The 17,779-nt window shown below is 62.1% G+C and overlaps 1 protein-coding gene across 2 annotated transcripts; it reads left to right on the top strand.

Moving 5' to 3' along the window:
• The first annotated feature begins 300 nt into the window (after nt 1–300).
• Nucleotides 301–12,259, top strand: AIRE (autoimmune regulator). 2 transcript variants are annotated; one of them, XM_087418001.1, is made up of 14 exons: nt 301–732; nt 1,223–1,397; nt 1,607–1,762; nt 2,155–2,229; nt 3,146–3,259; nt 4,356–4,498; nt 4,651–4,731; nt 5,645–5,757; nt 6,897–6,996; nt 7,496–7,678; nt 8,391–8,512; nt 8,603–8,735; nt 10,489–10,557; nt 11,701–12,259. In XM_087418001.1, the coding sequence occupies exons 1-14, from the start codon at nt 583–585 to the stop codon at nt 11,779–11,781; spliced, it is 1,695 nt and encodes a 564-aa protein (XP_087274127.1). In that variant the 5' UTR covers nt 301–582; the 3' UTR covers nt 11,782–12,259. The 2 variants fall into 2 exon arrangements, with proteins under 2 accessions (XP_087274127.1, XP_087274126.1); XM_087418000.1 differs by having other exon boundaries at nt 5,642–5,757.
• The last annotated feature ends 5,520 nt before the right edge of the window (nt 12,260–17,779 follow it).

Below are 17,779 nucleotides of genomic sequence, written 5' to 3'. Positions count from 1 at the left end.
GAGGCTTCTCATCCCGGCCTCAGCGAGGTGCTGGAGCACCTCGTCAGCCCCTCTGGTGCCCAGGACTTGGGCCTCGGTGAGGCTAAGGGCACCTGTCCTGGCTTTCCCCTGTTTCAACAGGGCCCTGTGGGATGCAGGCCGGGACCACACTTTGGGAACTGAGAGGCGACCCAGCCCTCTCACTGAAGGGTCAGGGCCTGGTCCAGAAGCTTCGTTTACAAAAGAAAGAAAAGCCGACAGCCTGCTGGCAGGTGCGGAATGGGGGCTGGCGGTGGATGGGACCTTCTCTATACTCAGTTACAGGGAAGTTTCCGTTCCTGCCCCTCTGGACGCTTCCCCGGCCCTGATTGGCTCTGGGGCAGCGCGGCCTTTGCTCTTTCCGCGGGGAGTCTGGTATAACAGCGACCCGGCCGGCTGCTCAGCCCGCGGAGGTGCCCGCCCAGGTGGCCGGCGGGGCAGGGGGAGCGCGGGGACCAGGAGGCAGACACGGCCCAGACACCCCACAAGTCCACCGGCACTCCGAGGCCGCGGGACCCCAGGCGGGGAGAGGGGGGTCCGAAGCCCCGCGCCCCCGAACCCGCGATGGCCGGCGAGGCCCGGGCCGGCGGGGACACGGCGCTGCGCCGCCTCCTGAGGCTGCACCGCACCGAGATCGCCGTGGCCGTGGACAGCGCCTTCCCGCTGCTGCACGCGCTGGCCGACCACGACGTGGTCCCCGAGGACAAGTTCCAGGTGGGCCCCAATCCAGACCCCAACGAGCCCGAGGCTCCCCCAAGCCGGTGCCCGCGAGCCAGCGTCCCGGAAGAGTAGCTCCAGGTGGACCCTCCCCGCCCCGCCCCTCCAGACTCTCCGCCCCCAACGCCCCTCCCCGCCCCTGACGCCCCTACGCCGTCCCCATGCCCCGCCCACGAGCAGGGGGGATGGTCCGAGGACAACCCCAGGTGTCGCCCCAACCCAGATCCCCAACGCCCCCTCCCAGCCCTTCCCAAGGCTTCGTCCAAGCCACGGCATGATCTCCTAAGATGACTTTCAGGTGCCCCCCTCACCCCAACACCCCCATGCCATCCCCACGCCCCCCCCAAGCCAAAGGGATGGACATGGGTGACCAGGTCTCCAGCAGCCTCTTCTGGGTTGGCATCCGTCCTCTAGTCCCATAGTGGAGCGGGAAGTGGGGTACCTGGGAAGCAGGAGGCAGCCCCCCTACTCCCCATTCTTGCTTCAGGAGACGCTGAGTCTGAAGGAGAGGGAGGGCTGCCCACAGGCCTTCCATGCGCTCCTCTCCTGGCTCCTGACCCAAGACGCGGCTGTCATCCTGGACTTCTGGAGGGTTCTCTTCAAGGACTACAATCTGGAGAGATATGCCCGGCTGCAGCCCATCCTAGACAGCTTCCCCAAAGGTGGGGGGCACTGGGCTGGGGGCTAGGGCCTGGGGCCGCTGGAGTCAACCTGCTGAGCCGAAGTGGGACTGTAGGAGGGAAGGGGTGTGGGGGTGCTGGGGTTTAGGGAGCCCCTGGACATCACCTAGGACCGTCTTGGGTTCTGAGAGGCAAAGGGCCAAGGCCCCGCCCGCCTTGCCCCAGGCGTCAGATCTGCTCTTGCCCTGCAGATGTGGACCTCAGCCAGCCCCGGAAGGGGAGGAAGCCCCCGGCTGGCCCCAAGGCCCCCGTGCTGCTGCCCAGGCCCCCCACCAAGAGGAAGGCTCTGGAGGAGCCACGGGCCACCCCAGCGGCAGCCCTGTCCCCCAGGGGCACCTCCAGCCCAGGTACCCAGTTTGAGGAGCTGGTGGGGTCACAGATCTCCCTGGGGAGCCTGATGCTCCCTGACCACACCCCCTCCCCAGCTGCTGGGCTCTGGGAGCATCTGTCCCACCCCCTCCTCAGCCTGGTCCAGCCTGGGGGCAGGGTGCTGCAGAGGTCCCCTCTGGGTACTTAGATGGACACACTAATGGAGTAGGGCAGTCCCTTGTTGCCCCAGGGCCTCGTAAAGTAAGCAGGGGGGTGTTACTTCCTTTTTACTGATGGGGCATCAGAGCCTGGTAAAGTGAGGGGACTCCCGGGTCAGGAGACCCAACACTGGTGCTCTCCCCTGCCTGCTGGCCGCCCACATTGGCCCCAGCGGGAGAGGAGGGCCAGGCTGCCGCAGCTCCCCCTGCAGGCTCCCAAGGGAAGGCCAAGCCCCCCAAGAAGCCAGAGAGCAACGTGGAGCCGCAGCGCCTCCCGCTCGGCAACGGTGAGCCAGGCCCCCCGGTCAAGGGGTCAGGGGCCCGAGGGGGCCATCCTGGGAGCTGGGACCATGCTGGCCTGGCGTCTCACCCCAGAGCCTCGCTGCACAGCCACACCGGGAAGGAGGGGTCTCCCCACCTGTGCCCGCCCTTCAGGGCCAGCTCAGGCTCTGCTTCCTCCAGAGAATCCTCCTTGTCCCTCAGCTAGACGCAGCCTGGCCCCTTTTCTGTCCCCTCCCTGCCCCAGGACACGGGACCCCAGAGACTCCTCTGGTCACCTGGCGCTGACCTAAGGGCCGGCCCTGGAACTCTGCCTCCCTCCCAGCACAACCCAGGGCCACATCCCGGGTCCCTGTTCATTCCTGTCCACTGTGTTCAGTCGGCTCGCACACCACACGCCACACACACACCACATACACCACATACCACCCCCACATACACACACACCACACACTACAGACACACACACCACATACCACCCCCACATACACACACACCACACACCACGTGTACCACAGACACACACACCACATACCCCCATATACATACACACCACACACCACAGACACACACACCACATACCACCCTACATACACACATACCACACACCACATGTACGATACACGCACCACAGACACACATGCCACATGCCACATACCACACACACATAGACACACACCACCCTCACTCTATACCATACACCACACACACACATACACACACATACGGCCTGTCTCTCCACTTACACATGGGCTGTCTGTCTGTCTGGGTGTGGAAGGGCTGGGCCCCCTCCAGGCCTGCCCTGGGAGGAAGGAGAGAAGGATTCCACCGCCCAGGCACCTTGCCCCCACTGTCCCCGTGGAGGAGTGCTCAGGGGCCATCTTCCTGATTGGTGACCCCCCCCATCTGGCGCTCCTCCCCCAGGAATTCAGACCATGTCCACTTCGGTCCAGAGAGCCATGGCCGTGTCCTCTGGGGATGTCCCTGGAGCCCGCGGGGCCGTGGAGGGGATCCTCATCCAGCAAGTGTTTGAGTCAGGTAGACGGTACTGGGGAGGGGCTGCCCGGGGTCCACCTCCCCCATTAGCTCCCTGGTGGCCCCAGGGCAGACAGGACCATGGACGGGGCAGCCAGCGTCCCCCCCAGTGGTTCTGCTGGCTCTGGAGGGGCGGGGGAGGCACTGAGGGCTCCCTGAGGGGTTGGGGGACGCTTGGACATGCAGGCCCTGGACCTTCTGCGAGGTCGGCGGTCCGGGGCCACATCCTAGATCACCTCCATCCACGCGGATGGGCCCCTGTGGAGTCTTGGCTCACGTCCTTAGAAAGTCCTCGCTCACAGGGTCTGAGGTCTGCTGACAGGCCTGTACTGACGGACCCTCTGCGCGCCCGCTCTCCAAGCAGGACAGCCTGCAGCACCCGCCCCGGCCACCCAGACTTCTTTTCCCCCTCCGCTGTGCCACCTCCTTCCTCCACCCTCGGTGCTGGGCACCAGTTGGGGGACAGCCAGGACCTGCCAGCCGCTGGGAGCTGACACGGGCCCTGGTCTCACCCACCAGGGATGGGCCCAAGGACTCCGGCAGGAGTCTCCTACGGCTGTTATAACAAATTGCCACAAACTGGGCAGCTTATCACAACAGAAATTCCAAAATCAAGGTGTTGGCAGGCCCGTGCTCCCTTGGGAGGCTGTAGGGCAGAATCTCCTGGCCTCCCCAGCTCCTGGTGGCTGCCGACGACCCTTGTTCCCTGGCTTCTAGTGGCATCATCCAGCCTCTGCCTCCACTGTCACAGGGCCTCCTTGCTATGTCTCTCTGTGTCCTCTTCTCATAAGGACACCAGTCATTGGACTTAGGATCCAGTATGAGCCATCTTAACTAATTACATCTACAAAGACCCTACTTCCAAATAAGGTCCCATTCTGAGATTCCAGGTGGACGTGAATTTGGGGGACACGCTTCACCCAGTATAGTCCCCCAGCAGAGAATCCCTTCTGTGCCCAGGACCCTGGCCCCAGGCCTGACTGTGGGGGGTGGGGGAGACGGAAGAGCAAGCTGTGGAGTGCGCATCCTCTGTGGCCCGCCGGGGCTGGCCTGGGGCTGCAGTGCCACTGAGCAGGGGCCAGTCAGCCTCTCCTCCCAGGGGGCTCCAAGAAGTGCATCCAGGTTGGGGGGGAGTTTTACACTCCCAGCAAGTTCGAAGACCCCGGTGCAGGGAAGAACAAGACCCGCAGCGGCGGCCTGAAGACCCTGGTCCGAGCCAAGGGGACCCAGGCTGCTGCTCCTGTAAGCACTGCCCCCCCCCCCCCAGCATACACAGCAGCAGCAGCATCTCCTCTGGGCCAGGAGCTCTGCTGGGGGCTGGGGGCTGCACCGAGGGGACTCCTTGCTGCCCGGGCTGCCTCCCCTGTGGGTGACCCTCCCTCTCCCCCTTGCAGGGTGGAGGCGATCCGAGGGCAGGCCAGCAGGGCAGGGTCCTGGCCCCTCCTGCCCTCCCCAGCGAGCCCCAGCTCCACCAGGTAACGCCTAGACTGAGGGAGGAGCCACCCATCCCCACCATCCTCTGGTGGGTCCTTCCGCTGCGTTGCTGCTTGAACAGGGCACTTGATTGGGTGACAAGGACAGAGGCCCGAGCTCCTGTTCATAGGGTGGAGCTCTTTCTATTAATAGTATTTTTTTCTGTTAATACACAATTGTAAAAATTGAAATAAGTCAGGGAAAGCGAGGCCCTCCCAGGCTTTCTAAACCATGGTGTTGGGCCCGTGGGTGGGGTGCTGGCCTCTGCTGGGAGCCAAGAACCCCGGCGTCAAGCCCGTCCTTGGGTTCCCAGTATCGTTTCTTAAGGAACCAGAACTGGCCGAGATCCTAACCCCTCCGTGCCAGGCGCTGTGCTGGGCCCCGGGCACCCACGAGCAGGACCCACGCCTGCCCCGCGAGTTCCCTGGCTGGCGAGGTCCAAGGGGAATGTTACAATGAGTGTGCTCGGCGGTCTGGGGACTTCTGGAGGAGGTGGCGTCTAGGGGGCCACAGTGGGCACCATCCAGACAGGCGTAAGCAGGGTGGAGGCCTGAGGCAGAGGGGACAGGGGGTGCCCGGAGCTGATGGAACACCGCTGGGCCTGTCCCTCCGGTGCCCCATGAGGAGGGGGCTGTGTGGGGGTGGGCATGCAGTTACAGGCACCCACGAGAAACCAGGCTTTCTGAAGGCCCGTTCTTCCCAAAAGGGATGGACCCGAGAGTGCAGGAATAGTCTCAGAGATGGAAGGAGCCTTGGGGACCTGGGGAGCAGGCAGTCAGGGTGGAATTTCAGGCCGGGGGCTTGGGTGCCCCCAGGGGACACTGCCGACTGGTGGAGCCATTCTGGGGGCTCTCAGGGAGGTGCCGCCCCATCCCGGGCTCTCCCAGAGCACGCGTGTCTCACCCGCGTCAGAAGAACGAGGATGAGTGTGCAGTGTGCCGGGACGGCGGTGAGCTCATTTGCTGTGATGGCTGTCCCCGGGCCTTCCACCTGGCCTGCCTGTCCCCACCACTCCGGGAGATCCCCAGGTGAGCCTGGCACACATCACCACCACAGCACCCAGGCCGCCCCCCCCCCCCCCCCACGGATCCTGAGAGGGAGCCACCCAGAAGTCTCTCCATTCCACAAATGGGGAAGTGAGGCCCACCTGGGAGGGGGCCTTGGTTCAGGTCACTGGGCAGTGGGGCTGGGGCCTGGGGTCCTCCCACCCCACCTCCCCGCGTGGCTGCACTGTCCTTGCAGCCTGGCCAGCAGGGCTCCTGAGGGCAGCAAAGCAGAATGGAGGCTGAAGGCAGAGAAAGACCATCGTGTCGCACTCACCCCACACTCGCCAGCCCAAACTCGAGGAGCAGCTGACCCCCCACCCCCAAGCAAATTCCGACTCCGCGTCGGTGTTGGGGAGCACAGAGGCCACAGAGCTGCACCCCCAAGGGCTGGTGGGTGCCTGTCCTCCGTGGGGCGTGAGGCCTCCTAGTCTGCCTCCTAGTGCCCCCTCCCCCTGCCCACAGAGCCCTGCCCTCCACCACCAGCTTCCACACGTCACGGCTGTCTAGGGGGCAGAGCCTGGCTGGAGTTCTAGCCTTGTCCCTGGCCTGGCTTGCTGTGTGGCCTTGATCAGGTCACATCTCTGAGCCTCAGATGCTTCGTCACTAAAATGAGAGGGTTCTGCCGGGGTCATGGTTCAGCTCTGGCCAACTCTGACCGTCTGTCATTCTTCCATTCTCTGCCTTCCTGCCCTGACCGTCTCCCCTTCTGCTGGGCACCATCCTCCTTGTGGAAACGTGGGTGGTCCCAGGGATATAGACACCCCAACCCAAGGCCCCACCTGCAGGGCAAGGCCTGTGAGAGCCAGGCATAGGCCGCTGTCGGGGAGTGGGTGTCGGGAATTCTTGGGGCCCGTCAGAGCAGCACTCAGAGGGGACACAGCAGGCTGGCAAGGGCCACCCCATTAGGGGTGAAAAGCGGGCATCCTGGTCTCCTGCTAACTTGCCGGGCAGGCCCTTCCATGTGGCTCTGCCCCCTTCCCTGCCCGGGCCTCGGTTTCCCCATCTGTGAAAGGAGAGGGTGGCCTGGAGGAGCCCTCCGGCCTCCCTGCATTGCGGGTTTGGGAGTCTACTGCCCTCTCTGCCTTGCCCTGCATGCCTCTGGCCGGTGACAACACGAGCAGTGGGACCTGGAGGTGCACCAGCTGCCTCCAGGGAAGAGCCCAGCAGGAGCTGCCCCGGGTGGAGGAGCCCCGGACCCAGGAGCCGCCTGTGGAGGCCCCGGTACGCACCTGCCACTCCCAGGCCCTCAGTCCGCCTGGGGTCCTGCATCCTGGCCACTCCTGTGGGTCAGGCCTGCCCCAGCCCTAGGACCAGGCGCCCCCCACCTCACCCCAGCCTGGCCACATTAATTCAGCTTTCTACTCTGGGGCCCACAGGGCGCCGGCCGCTGGGAAGCCGCCGTTGCAATGGCCCCACTTCTCAGTGCTCTGATGGGGGCCTCGGCCCTCTTGCCCACACAGGGGATGACTTGGACCACTGATAATATTCTCCCAAAATGTTGTAAGCATTCTGTTGCAGCAAAGACGTCAGGGATATGACACCGGCCCGGTATATACCGAGTGTTTACTCTGACAGCCCGTGAGGGCCACGGGGCTGGGACCTGCCCCCAGGCCTTTCTGACCGCAGTTTGGGGTTCCCAGGGTCCCAGCGGTCACTAAGTCCCTGGGTGGTGCTGGACAAGTGCCCTACGGCCCCTCCAAGCACTGACCCTCTGGTCTAGGTCCTCCTGGGACTGAGGTCGGCAGGAGAGGAGGCCAGGGGACCGCCCAGGGAGCTCCCGGCTGGGATGGATGCTGCCGTCACCTACAAGCACCTGCTGGCCCCACCTTCCGCAGCACCCCTGCCGGTGCTGGACCCTTCGGCCCTGCACCCCCTACTGTGTGTGGGCCCCGAGGGGCAGCAGGTGAGGGGTGCTGGGGTCCGGTGGCAGCCTTCAGGGAGCTCAGGGCCTAAGGGCAGCCAGAGGAATCTGAAACAGGACAGTGAGCCACTAGGGGGGGAAAGGGGTAGGGGTTACCTGGGGGTTAGGGGTCAGGGCTGGGGGAGGCCTCTGCCAGGAGCACCGGACTGGCCATGGGGAGGGCAGGTGGGAGGAGGCTGGAGGAAGACACCGGGCCGCTGGGGTGCAGTGAGGAGACAGACCTCCCAGAACAGGGGGCGGGGAGGCGAGGGGGCCGGGAGGGAGTCCTGGAGGAATTCCAGCAGGCTTCTCTCATTGCTCCTGAAACCCCCACCCACCCCACCCCTCAGAGGCAGGACAATGAAGAGGGCTGGAATGGCCCTGCATATGGGAAGTCCCCAGGTCCCCCAACCCCTCCCTCCTCTTCTGGCGCAGCGCCGTTCCGGGGACCCCTTAACTAGCCCTGAAGGGGGTGTGGGTCCACCAAGGGGGAGCGAGGTCGGGGCACCTGATTTCTGCGGGCTGCAGCCCAGAGGTGCTGGGGCGCTCTTGACCTCGGGGCCGGGATTCCAAAACCGCGGGACCCAGTGCCCTGCGGCTGCGACGAGGCACCTTACAGCTTCCCACCCGCGCCCCTCCCCGCTGTCCAACCCAGGGGAATCCGGGGGCTGCAGAGGGCAGAAGGCCCCAGGTCACTGCGCTGTCCGTCCCGCAGGGCCCGGCGCCCGGCGCGCGGTGTGGCGTGTGCGGGGACGGCGCGGACGTGCTGCGGTGCGCGCACTGCGCCGCCGCCTTCCACTGGCGCTGCCACTTCGCCGCGGGCGCCCCCCGGCCCGGGTGAGTGCGAGGCCCGCGCGGAGGGCGGGGGTGGAGGGGAGTCCCCTGCCCAGCCCGGACAGCCCCACAGCCTCTCCTCCGTCTGCGCAGGGCCGTCTTGCGCTGCAGATCCTGCTCCGGAGACCCCGCCCCGGCCTCGGGGGAGGGGGCGCCCGCCCCGAGCCCCGCCCGGCCTGCTCCCGGGCCCGCTAAGGTCTCTGCGGCCGCCGCGCCCGGTGCGCAGGTGAGGGGGGCCCCGCGGGGGTGTGGGTGGGGACTACATCTCCAGGGGAGACTTGGGGCGCCAGCTTCGCGGGTTTGCGCCAGACCCCTGATCATGTGTTGGTGATTTAAATACAGTATCTTTGTTTCGATCGACTGCTTTTTGATAACTTGCATCTGTTTCAAGAGGAAACTCACTTAAGCAATAGCGGCTATGAAGCCACCGTTTGGATGCACGTTTGTCTTACAATTAACCTAGGCCCAGCGCTCCCCTAAGCCCCCTCCCCCAGCCCGTGGAGCACCCATCTCTGGGGTAGGGCTGGGGGTGGGGGGAGAGGGGGCAGGAGGCTCCCTACCCGGGATGAGCAAGCACACTGGATACCGAATGTGACCCCCGTGTAATCTTGCCCGCAATCCTCCAACAGTCGTGGGGCGGGGAGCCTGTCCATCCCCATCCTGCCGCCCACAGCCCCGGGGGAGAAGTCTCTCCGTCTGTCCTCATTTGTCAGTGGAGGAAACGGGGCCAAGGCTCCAGCTGCAGAGCCACAGTCATCCTGGGGCTCCCTCAGAACCTGGGGGGTCCCGTGTCCTGTGTGCCCCCATTCAGGAGCCTCTAGAGGGTGGCGCATCTTGCCCTGACTGCCCACAGCAGGGGCCTTCCTGACCACGTCCCTGTCCCCCAAGAATCTTTGGGGTCCCCGAGGGTGGTGATAAGTCCACAGTGTGACATGGCACCAGGCACCGAGGCCCCGCCCACGAGAGGGTTCATGTGGACCACCTGGCATGGCTCACACCTGTCTGCATCCTGTTCCTTCCGGAAGCCTCTCTCATCGTCCCCACCCATCTGCACTGTGTGTGCCCAAGCCCTCTCACGTGCCCTAACTCCAGGCAGCCTTGGGGGGCCGGGTCCCAGGGGAGGTTCCCTCCCTCCAGAAGATGCTCCCTTCATTGATGTCTGGGTTCTTTTCTCTTAACAGCAAAGGCCTCTTTCTTTTCATTGTGATGTAAAATGTAATGTCATTTTAGAGTAAAAAGTTCCAGCCCCTTTTGCCCCTGCCCGGCCCCCTTCCCCAGGGGTAGACAGTAAATGTGGGTGTGGCCCCCAGGCCCTTTCCTGAGTGCCCCACACACCCCAGGAGCTGTGCTCCTCCTTCAGGCACCCGGGGCTGGGAGCACCTTGCAGGGCCTGTGTTTATCAGACCCACCCAGGTGGAAGTGCTGACAGCTGCCTGTTTTGAGGTACAAACCTGGCAATTTCATATGGTACCACTTAGTATGGCCTTTTCTCCCTCCCAGCCGGTGAGCCTGGAGGCCTCATTCCCTGCTCTGGCCCTTCGCCCAGGGGCGCGGTTGGCCCTGGTGATGCTTGTTGGATGGTTGAATGGCTGGCATTGAGCCAGACACTTTCCTCTCTGGGGCGGGGTCCCTTCTAGCTGGTTCTCTAAGTCACCTCACTTTCCCCAGAGGGCCGCCCACAGTGTGTGGAGCCAGGCTGGCCTGGGGGACCTTGGGTAGCCAGCTTCCGGAGTTGGCAGGGCCCTGGGCAGGCAGCCCCAAGCTCGCTCACACCCACCCTGCCCTGTGCCTGGGAGCTGGGTGTTAGAATTCAGTTCCCAGGGCCCAGCCTGGAGAAGCACCCACAGCACCCCCACTGCCCTGGCACGGGCCACCCACCCCCAAGCCCCGTTGCCTCTGCAGGGAGTCCTGCTTCCATGGAGATGTTCCCAGCAGGGGTGCGGAAGTTGGGTTGACCTCTTCCCTTTCCTGGGTTCCAGGCAGGGGACAATTCTGCTGGTCACGAGCCCGTCCTGCACCGGGATGACCTGGAGTCCCTCCTGAGCGAGGTAACATGTCACCTGGCTGGGCAACACCTGCTCCTCCTCCTCCTCCTCACCCCGGTGCCCCCTTACCCCCGCAACAGCCAGCACCCCTGCCAGGAGAGAACTAGGAGACCCCCACTCTGGACACACCGAGCACCGCAGGCCCACGTGCTCCAGGATGGTGCTGGCCCCTCCACCCACACACAGGAGTCCTGAGAGCACAAGCAAGCCAAAAGGGGGCGCCCTGAGCCCCTGCTCCTTCTAGCCAGCCCAGAGGTCCCAGGGGCCTGGACATGGGGGGCTGGCCACTGCAGCACCAGGGCCACTGAAGCAGACTCAGAGGCCATGACTCTCCCCAGGGGTGGAGTGGGTGCCCGGAGCCTCTGCCCCTAGCACATCTCTCACTGTCCGCTCTCAACCCAGGCCTGTCTGCCCTAAGACGAACAGCTGGAATTGCTGGGGAGAAAATGTGGCTCTTAGGGGTCCCATCTTCTTGTGACAGGAGGTCAGACTCCTCCAGCGATTTCTAGACCCCTAGGAGGGGTCCTCCTCGGGTGTCCAGTGTGGCACCTTGGGGGCCCGGCCCTGTGTGGTGGACCATGCATGGGTGGGCCCCAGACTGTGCAGGTGTCTGTAGAGACCCCAGGACCCCCAGAGGGTGAGAGGTGACCTGAGGTGTTGGAGCTCTGGGAGGGGGTAGGTCACTGGATACAGTTGGAGAAATGGGGGGCAGATTCACAAGCCCTTTGGGTGCAGGTCACCCCTATTCCGTTGGAATATTGGGCCTTCCTGTGACTCCGCCAATCCTGTTGGAGCATCAGGCCCCTAAGCAGAGTGAGGGAAGGAGTTGGCCCTGTCTCACCACCTGGGAAGGAGCCACCTCAGGAGGCAGAACAGCCGTGGTGGCTGTGCCCTGGGCTTATGGGATGCTGAGAAGGAGCACTGGATGAGGAGTCCCCTTGACTGACATGTCCCGTGAGGCCTTGAACCTCAGTTTCCCCACCTTTGCATAGGAGGGTCAGGTTGCATGGCGTCTTTGTGTACAATGTTTATGATTCCAGGTGACCCTGGAGGCCAGGGTGGGCCAGATGTGGTGGGGTAAGCACGCCTGTCCTCTGGAGGTCCTGGCCAGGTCCCTGAGCCCCTGCCCTCTACTCTGTCTTATAGCACAGCTTCGACGGCATCCTGCAATGGGCCATCCAGAGCATGTCCCGCCCGCTGGCCGAAGCACCCGCCTTCCCCTCCTGATCCAGGATGGCGCAGGCCGGCAGGGCGGTGTTGGGGGGAGGGGAGGCGCCTGTGGACGCAGCCTGAGCTGAAACTGGACCCTCCCTCCTGTCCCTGAGTCAGTGGACACCAGTGAATGCCCACTCATGCTCACGGTGACTCCACCTAGGGGCACGCTCCCGCACCCCTGGAAGCCGTCTGGGTTAGGAAGGAGAAGAATTGAAAAGTTCCACGTGTTGTCAATGCTCGGCTAGTCAACACAGCCCTGTCTTTATGGAGACATAAAGCCATCATGTCGCTGAAATTAGAATCACTCTGTGTGGTTTTGACATGCTCTCCCGTGGGGTGTTTTTGTTTTGAGGGGTCTGTCCCCCTGTGTTTCTGGTGCCTAAAGTGTAGGCTGGGCTGGCTGGAAGGGAACTTGCCATAGTGGGAAGAAAAAGGCCTGTGAGCTGGAATCACACTGACAAGTGAATAGCGGGCTCCATTCCAGTGGCTTCCCGCTGCCTTGGAGTAAAAACCAAGCCCTCACCTGGCCCCACGGCCTCCTGTGGTCTGGTCCTGCCCACCTCTGCCTGTGTCCCTTCTGTGCTCCTAACCTCCTCTGTCCCTCAAAGGACCAAGGATATCTCCACCCCAGGGCCTTTACACTGGCTGCTCTCTCTGCTTAGAATTTCCTTCCCTTGGTGCTTCGCACATCTGTTCTCTCCGGTGAGATCTCAGCTCTGGTGCCACCTCCTCATTCATTCATTCAGTCATTCGTTTATTCAAGAAACCTTTGTTGTGGATGTAGGGGAAAAGGGAGAATCCCCCTCTGCCCTATCCCTTAAGGTTCTTATGGCTGGCCAAATAATTAACAAGACAGGTTAGCAGGAGAAAATAATACCAAGTTTAATAACATGTATACATGGGAGAAACCAGGGACACTGAGTTTCTCAACACAATCCAGAGATTCTCGTCTTAAATACCATCTTCAGCTAAAGACAAAGGAGGATGTTGGGGGTGGGGGGAGTCAGTTACAGGAGATTACCACTAAATCACAGTAAACAAGAGTAAGGTTATTTTGCAGATTTAAGGCCTCACCTTCCACATTGATAAGTTTCTAGAAATGAGGTCATCCCCCCTCTTCCCAATACAGAGAGGGAGATACCTTTACAAATGGAGATTTCCCTTATAAATGTAAATGTTTGTCTGGCAACTCCTTGCAGGGCCATCTAGAGAATGTGGCCAGAGAGACAGAATTTTTGATAAGATGGGCTTGTTGGTGCCTTTCCTATTGTAACATCTGTTTTACATTATATTACAGCCATCAGATAGGAACTCCTTCCTGGAACAGATCTTCTATGTCAAATTCTTTAGGCAGTTAGTGGGGGAAGTCAAATGTCCGTCAGAGAAAACAATTGAGGTAAAGAGATATATTTCAGGGTGGCCAAATCTTGATCTCCCTCATGGATCTTCTGTATGCTGAGCATCTTTCCAAGCATTAGGGGTCCTGAGGGATAGTCCGGTGGGAGGGACTGATCACATACAAGAGGAAGGTGACCTTAGGGTAACTGCCGAGAAGCAAGAAGCAGGACGGGGTCAGGGGGTGGCAGTGTGCTGGGGGAGGGGCCGGAGACCCCATGGAGGAGGAGACGGGAGCTCACGTGGAGTGTCTGTGGGATGGACACGAGGTTGTGTGGTTGGGCACGGTGGGCCCCGGTGGGCAGCGCTGTGCCTTATGTCATTCATGGTGCCTGTCACAGTCAGAGAGACCGCCACATGAGAACTGAGTTCTTTCCCAGTGGTGTCTGTCTCCCCCGAGAATGGCAGCTGGGGGACCTGGGACCCTGTCTGGTTCTCGGCCGCATCCCCAGGTCCTGGCACGGCTGGGTCAGTGTTGGTGGTAGGAGATGGCAGGGCTGTCCTAACTCTCCCACCCACAGGGACCCCAAGGTCGAACTCCCAGATGGGGGCTCAGAGACCTGGGGAGGGAGTTGTGGACAGAGCTGGGACATGTGTGCTGACTTGGGACAGGCTTGCGTCCCCACCCAGGGAGGGCCAGGCAGGGAGCAACAGCAAGAATAGGGGTCCCAGTTCAGAACTCACAGCCCTCAGCCTCTCGGGGTCCAGCTGGCTCATTCAGCCCCTCTGGAGACCCTCTGGGCCTCTTTGCTGGGCACACGTTAGGCAGCCCCTGCAGGGATGGGATGGGAGAGGGGCAGGCTCACCTAGGACAGCACTGGGGAGAGGGTGACCAATGCCCACCAGTAGGGGGTAAGTACCCCACACCTCTTGGTTGAGTTGTTTAAACAAACGGATGCCCACCAGTGTGGACGCTAGTGTGGACACTGGTCTTACATGAGCGAGCAAGCAGCAGTTCCAGGCCGGGCCGGGGCAGGAGGCAGCGGTGGGGCAGATAGCAGTGGAACAGCCATGCCAGGGGGGAGTGCGGCAGCTGGACACACTTGGAGCCCCCCAGCTTGGAGGCTGGGTCACATTTCTGGACAGGGAAAGACAGAGAAGGAAGGAGCAGAGATGAGGATGGGGAGAGAGTGCCCACAAGCAGGCACGAGCTCCCCCACCTAGAGCAGGGGTGGGGGGATTCAGGGGGACCTTCCCCCTGAGAGCCATCCCTTCCCCCTCGGATCCCAGCACTGCTGGGCCCTGATGCCCAGCTGCTGTCCCTGCCCGCCGCACCCCCCCCCCCCGCCATTGATAGGATAAAGTAGGGCTGATGAAGTTTGCAGAAGCTGGTGGGGGTGACATGGTGGGGACCGTGGCAGTTGGGAGGTTATGTTGGGGAGCTGACCAGGGTGATCCCAGATGCCACGGACACCCTGCCCGTCTGTGTCTACACCCTGCCCCCCCAGGAATGCAGCCTCTCCTTGAAATCCTCTGCGAGGGTGCACAGATGTGGGCCCTCCCCTCAGCCCAGTGCAGCCCTGGCACCACTGGGTCTCACCTTGGGGGTCCTGGGGCACTGGAGACCCCGGCTTCATCAGAATCCCTCTGCAGACAGGCCCACGGGGGGCCTCTCCAGGGCGCTCAGTGCTCCCACTGGTGGGCCCAGTGGCCTCTGCTGTACCCCGTGTCACTTTCCTCAAATTCAGGCTTCTCCTCTTTGGGACTCCAGCCCCTGAGGCCCTGCCTCCCTTTCTTCCAGCCACACCATGCGCGTGGCTTTGTGGCTCCTCTGCCGGGCGGCGGCTCCATCCCATGGGAAACGACAAGAGTGTGTGTGGCAGGCGTGGAGGGAGGAGCAGGCCCGGATCACAGGCCGGGGAGGGGCCGGGAGGGGCTCGTGCCTGCACCTCCAGTCTCTCATCACGGGCCACAGCGCACGTCCGTGCTGTCATTGTGTCCACTGGCGTTTTAAACAGTAACTAAAAATGATAAGAGTGACAGCCTTCCAAGTGGGACCTGCCCCTCTGCAGCTCTCACTGCCTGGTTTTGCTCCTTGGAGCTGACCGTCCGTCAGCGGCCACATGTTTGCTGGTTCGCATCTGTCTGTCTGTGGGGTTGACGTTTGTCTTGCTCATCCAGCACGGGAACACATCTGCCTGCATCACACCCTGAAGCATCTGTCTGCCAAGCAGGTGAGCAGGTACACGTGGGAACGAGCCAACGGTTACACACCAGTGGTTCCGGTCTACAAAACACGTGGTCCCCACCGGATCCGCTTCCTAGGTGGCCGGCGGGACAAAGTGCCACAGACCGGGCAGCTCAAACAATGGACATTCATTCTCACGGCCTGAGGCTGGAAGTCTGTGGTCAAGGTGTGGCAGGGCTGGTTCCTCCTGAGGCCTCTCTCCTTGGCCGTCTTCTCTCTGTGTCCTCACGTGTCCTCCATGTGTGATCTCCTCTTCTCAGAAGGACACCAGTGCCCACCCTAACGACCCCATTTTACCTCTGTAAGACTGTCTCATTCTGCAGTGCTGGGGGCTAGGGCTTCAACATACGAGTTTTGAGGGGGACACAGACTTTCTCCTTGACCACATCTACTCAGGCTCCTCTGAGGGCGCCTGACCTTGGCCCACTTAGCCCAGTTTTAGCAAGAATCCTGTGTCAGTTTAGCAAAATCCCCCTGCCTTAGAACCTGATTGCTCTCGATATCTAATCCACTTCTCATCCGCCCCCCTCACCACCATAGCTGACCTCCTGGCCTGCCCCCAGCAAGAGTCCCGCCAAGGGGCTCAGCCTGACCCCCCCAGCCTCTGTGTTTCCTCTAGTAATTTCCCATCCACCGACCCCCTGCCCCGCTCCTTGGCCATAAATCCCCATTTCTCTGGGTTGTTTTCAGAGTTGAGCCCCGCTTCCCTCCCCCACTGCAAACCCCATTGCAGTGGCCGCCCGTGAATAAAGTCCCTTACCATCTTTACAACTGTCGTGAATGCTTTCTTCTTTAACAGTGACAAGATACTGCTATAACACCAACATCAGCTCATTTAATCTGCAAGAGGCTTCAAAGCCCTCAATAACAGGCCCACACTGTTTGGAAACTATTAACACTTTATGAACACGGGTCTGAACTTCATTCGCGCTGGGCCCCGCAGCCAGTCCTGCCCCACGGTGCATGGTCCCGTTTGGAGGACTGTGAGGGACCTGCTGGTTCGAGGTCAGGGGTCATTACCAACGTGGTGCACGTGGCCATGCCTGGTGGGCTCAGAAAAGAGATAGCTGGAGGCCTGGAGCTTGGGGCTAGTTATCTGCACCGGGCTGAGTACACGCCCCCCGGCCACACCCTGTAACCGGAGCTCTTCAGTCGTCCGACTGTCAACCTAGGGCTCAAGGACGGTTGTGAGGGGCCTCACCTCCCTTAATTCTTTTGCGACTCTGAGAGCCCCCTCGGGGAGGTCAGTGCAGCAGCCACAGGCAGGGGTCCCACAGGGGTCCCGGGACAGGCCGCTTGGTGGGGACCAGGCTCCAGGGCTCTGACCGCCGCTCAGTCTACCTGCGGCCTCTCCTGCAGCAGCCCACCCCAGCCCGGCTCTGAGCTGCTGGATGACCGGTAGAGAACTGCCCCAGCAGAGAAAGCCCATTCTGGATACAGTGACGTGTCTGATGCACCCCAGTCTCAGGTGAGCTCCCGGTTCTCGCCCTCGGCTCCTCTCCGTCCCTTCAGGGCACAGTTTCCTTCATCACCGTCTTCTGTGGAGTTTTTGCTCGCTGTCCCTCTCCCCGCAGACCCGGAGCCAGGTGCAGGCAGCCGAGGCTGTGGTGGGAGCCAGGGAAAGAGGGCTTCCTCGTGGTGGACGTGCAGGCACCCGGGATGCTTCTGCAGCCACGCAGACAACCAGGGCGGGCAAGTTCCGGGCCAGCGCAGCTGGAATTAGGGTTTCCCAAGATGCAAGCCAACCTACATGCCCCAGTCTTCCCAAAGAACCCCAGGCATAAATACAGGCTCGTTCTAGTCAAGCGTTGCGTGGTCCTGAGGCCTTCTACCTGGTTCCGAGCTCCTGAGGCAGACATGCCTGCTGGGGACGCCACCTCAGGGGTGGAGCCTCTGGGGAGCTTGAGGGGATGGGGCAGGCCAGCTGAGAAGCAGGTGGATCCCCACATCCCCTCCTTCACCCCAGCAGAGATTGGAAGTCTATTCTCCAGAGGGGCAAGGGGAGTGTCTGGACCCAGGAATGCCACAGAAGAGCAGGGGCCCCACACGGAACGCACGTGGCCAGGTCACCACAGGCAGAATGCTGCACTCGGGGCCCACGCCTCTTCTCATTCAGCTCCTGGACAAATCTTCCTCTCCAGATAAGAGAAAGGAAGATTCTTCTCTTGAATCTGACAACCTAGAAGGACAAGTGTCCTGGTCCTGGGGGGTTCCCCAACAAACGGCCCAGCAAGCTCACCCCACAGCAAGGCTCAACACCGGAAGGCCCCGTCATGTTCAGAGATTCTGCCCACTCCCCAACTGTGTGTCCACCTAACGTCCAGGACCTGCCCACACTGCAGCCCTGCCAGATACCCTGACCTCGGTGTGATTCCCAGGGCCCAGGCGGGCCTTGCCCACGCCTTCCCCGGAAGGGGCTGCTGGTGG

Source organism: Ceratotherium simum, chromosome 27 (assembly GCF_057802395.1).
Source record: "Ceratotherium simum simum isolate JZ-2026a chromosome 27, ASM5780239v1, whole genome shotgun sequence".
In the NCBI taxonomy this organism is placed as follows: Eukaryota; Metazoa; Chordata; class Mammalia; order Perissodactyla; family Rhinocerotidae; genus Ceratotherium; species Ceratotherium simum.
The sequence above is the reverse complement of the archived record's forward strand: the minus strand, read 5'-3'. Positions and strand labels throughout refer to the sequence as shown.

What these genes read in the sequence shown, in the direction of transcription:
- AIRE (XM_087418000.1), top strand. Translation starts at nt 583, where the DNA reads ATGGCCGGCGAGGCCCGGGCCGGCGGGGACACGGCGCTGCGCCGCCTC. An exon ending in CCAGCAAGTGTTTGAGTCAG is followed by an intron (nt 3,260 to 4,355) that starts GTAGACGGTACT and finishes CTCTCCTCCCAG; the next exon opens with GGGGCTCCAAGAAGTGCATC. An exon ending in GCGAGCCCCAGCTCCACCAG is followed by an intron (nt 4,732 to 5,641) that starts GTAACGCCTAGA and finishes CACCCGCGTCAG; the next exon opens with AAGAACGAGGATGAGTGTGC.